The sequence below is a fragment of the Puma concolor genome, chromosome A3, assembly GCF_028749965.1.
Source record: "Puma concolor isolate L17-30 chromosome A3, mPumCon1.1.hap2, whole genome shotgun sequence".
Taxonomy (NCBI): domain Eukaryota; kingdom Metazoa; phylum Chordata; class Mammalia; order Carnivora; family Felidae; genus Puma; species Puma concolor.
In genome coordinates this window covers 39,463,765-39,466,703 of record NC_141669.1, presented here as the reverse complement: position 1 = coordinate 39,466,703, position 2,939 = coordinate 39,463,765, and the positions used below count along the sequence as shown (strand labels likewise).

General features: G+C 43.3%; 1 protein-coding gene across 1 annotated transcript; it reads right to left on the bottom strand.

The window, feature by feature from the left end:
* Nucleotides 1–1,168: 1,168 nt before the first annotated feature.
* Nucleotides 1,169–2,383, bottom strand: LOC147582391 (lysine-rich coiled-coil protein 1-like). The gene is given in 2 exon segments (XM_086699835.1): nt 1,169–2,052; nt 2,055–2,383. Coding segments are annotated over 2 exon segments (798 nt in total). The 5' UTR covers nt 2,380–2,383; the 3' UTR covers nt 1,169–1,579.
* Nucleotides 2,384–2,939: the final 556 nt, after the last annotated feature.

Below are 2,939 nucleotides of genomic sequence, written 5' to 3'. Positions count from 1 at the left end.
ACAATCTTGGGGAATCTGGCTGACTCTGTCAGTGGAGCATTGGACTCTTGATCCTTGGGGTTGTGAGTTCCAGTCCATCGTTGGGGGTAGAGATTACTTAAAAATAAAAAAATCTCGAGGGGCGCCTGGGGGCTCAGTTGGTTAAGTGGCCCGACTTTGGTTCAGGTCATGATCTCACGGCTTGTGGGTTCGAGCCCTGCGTAGGCCTCTGTGCTGACAGCTTGGAGCCTGGAGCCTGCTTCAGATTCTGTGTCTCCCTTTCTCTCTGCCCGTCCCCCGCTCACTCTCTCTGTCTCTCCCAAAAATAAATAAACATTTATTTTATTTTATTTTTTTAATGTTTATTTATTTTTGAGAGGGACAGAGACAGAGCGTGAACAGGGGAGGGGCAGAGAGAGGGAGACACAGAATCTGAAATAGGCTCCAGGCTCTGAGATGTCAGCACAGAGGCCTACGCAGGGCTCGAACCCACAAGCTGTGAGATCATGACCTGAACCGAAGTCGGACGCTTAACTGACTGAGCCACCAAGGCACCCCATAAACATTTAAAAAATAAAGTAAAAATAAAAATCTTAAAAAAATAATAAAGGTAATAGTCTCAGATATTACAAAATTCAAAATAGCAAGAAATGAACACTTTGAAAAGTTAGTCTACCTGCCTGCCACCTCTGTCCCCTACTCAGTTGGTTTTTGTCCCCAGAGCCAACAGTTCAGCAAATCTTTTTGGAGGTGTTCTATTCATATATACAATGTTTATCTTTTTTTTTTTTAATTTGCAAAAAAAAGCCCCTTCTGTTGTACAGATTTTTTTTCATTTTTTAAATTATTTTTTAATGTTTATTTACTTGTGAGAGAGAGAGGGAGAGTGAGTGAGCAGGGGAGGGGCAGAGGGAAAGGGAGACATAGAATCCGAAGCAGGTTCCAGGCTCTGAGCTGTCAGCACAGAACCCAACATGGGGCTGGCACCCATGGACCTCGAGATCATGACTTGAACTGAAATAAGGCACTTAACTGACAGAGCCATCCAGGTGCCCCTGTTATACAGATTTTAAATGTTTCTGCAAACACATTTATTTTTTCTTTTTTATGGACCCTGACTCTTGCGTCTCATTCAGGAAGACCATTCACACTCCAAGATTAAAAATAATTTTCCTATGCTTTCTTCTAATAGTTTAAATTTTTAAATTTATTTCTATTTTAGAGAGAGAGAAAGAGAGAGAGAGCAAGCAGGGGAGAGGGGCAGAGGGAGAGGGAGAAAAAATCCCAAGCAGGGTCTAAGTCTAGAGCAGAGCTTGACACTGGGGCTCGATCCCATGACCCTGGGATCATGACCTGAGCTGAAATCAAGAATCAGATGCTCCACTGACTGAGCCACCCAGGTGCCCCCTCATCGTTTTATATTTTAGCTTTTACATTTACCTCATTAAACCATCTGGGTTTTATATCTTAACAGAGTCTGAGGTGGGGATCAAGTTTCATTTTCTTCGAGGTGGTGGCCACTGAATTGCTTCAGTGTCATTGAATCCAGCCTTTCTTACAGCTTCAAGTCATTTCATATCGGGGCCCCAAATCCCCAACATCAGTAACAGCTGCCGAGGATAGCTTCATCCCACAAGTCCCTCTCCTGTGTGCTTTCTTTGCCCGGTTGCTTCTTCTCTCTCTGGGACCTCCTTCCCTCCTTTGTGGTGTCCTGGTTGCTATGCTTTCTGTGTTTGGGCTTCTCTGTGCTGACTGGCTGCACCTTGGCCTTTTTCTTGTTCTTTTTGTGGGAATCTCCATCCTCGCCATGCTTCGTCTTCCCCTCTACCTGCTTCTCCTTGCTGCGTCCTCCTCTGCCATCCTCCTCCCTGGACCTTCTCTGGCTTCGATCTTGATCTCCAGCCTGATAGGCTCTGGTGTAACCCTCCTCCCGCAGGTGGCTGGTATCTTCTCTGCGTTGTGCAGCATGGGGGTCGGGGGGCTTTCCTTGCACAGGTGGGCTCGGAAGCCACAGGTTCTTGAAGAAATGGTCGTGTTTTTTCTGATAGTGGTTTAGAGATTCCAGTCTTTGGGGTGATGTAGGTCAGACCCCGGGGGTAACTGGTTGCCCACTGTTCTCTGCCTTTTGTGGGAACTGGAGAAGGCATGGGACCTCCTGAAGGGGAGTCTCCACTCCCCCACTAGAGGTTGGGGTGGAGCGTGTCCCCTTTCTCTGCACGCAGAGTTTTCTGTCATCTTTCTAAAGCAAACCTCTGGCTGTAATCCTCTGGCTTTCTGCTTTCTAACATAATCCTCAAGTTCATGTTGAAAAGAGTCATAGATCCTAGAATTTTCCATTCTGTTGACTATGGACGAATCTCTGCTAAGGAAGATAGAGGAATAACTTTCTGTTAAATGCATTCTTTTGCTACAAATGTGTTCTTTGTCCTTGAAAAGATCGAGCTTTCAAATTTCTAGCGGAGATTATGTTATGCTCATATACTACAAATACCAGGTAGCCATTGATATTGAAAGTGTGTATTTTTGACATAGGCTGAGAATCCTAAAATATAACAGACTAAGGAAATGAGTCTTAAAACACCGTGTAAATTTGAGGATTGGAAATACATAATGAATGTGTAAAATTTATCAGTGGTTATCCTTAGGTTTGAGGATTATGGATAATTTTAGTCTTTCTTACTTAATTGTATGTTGTGATTTTTTTTTTTGTCATAAATACTACTACTTGTGTAATGAAAAAAAGAAAATGGAGTTATTTATGAGAAAACAAAAACATACCAAGCAACGAATTTAAACTAGAATCACTCAAAAATCCTACAAAACCAGAACTGGCTTGACCCTGTGCTTATGCCCGAAGAAATAATAAGGGTCATCAAATATTCTCTCCCACACACACTATGTGTATGTATATAAACGTGTGTGCGTGCGTGTGTCTGTATTTTAACCTCATAGTTGGCATG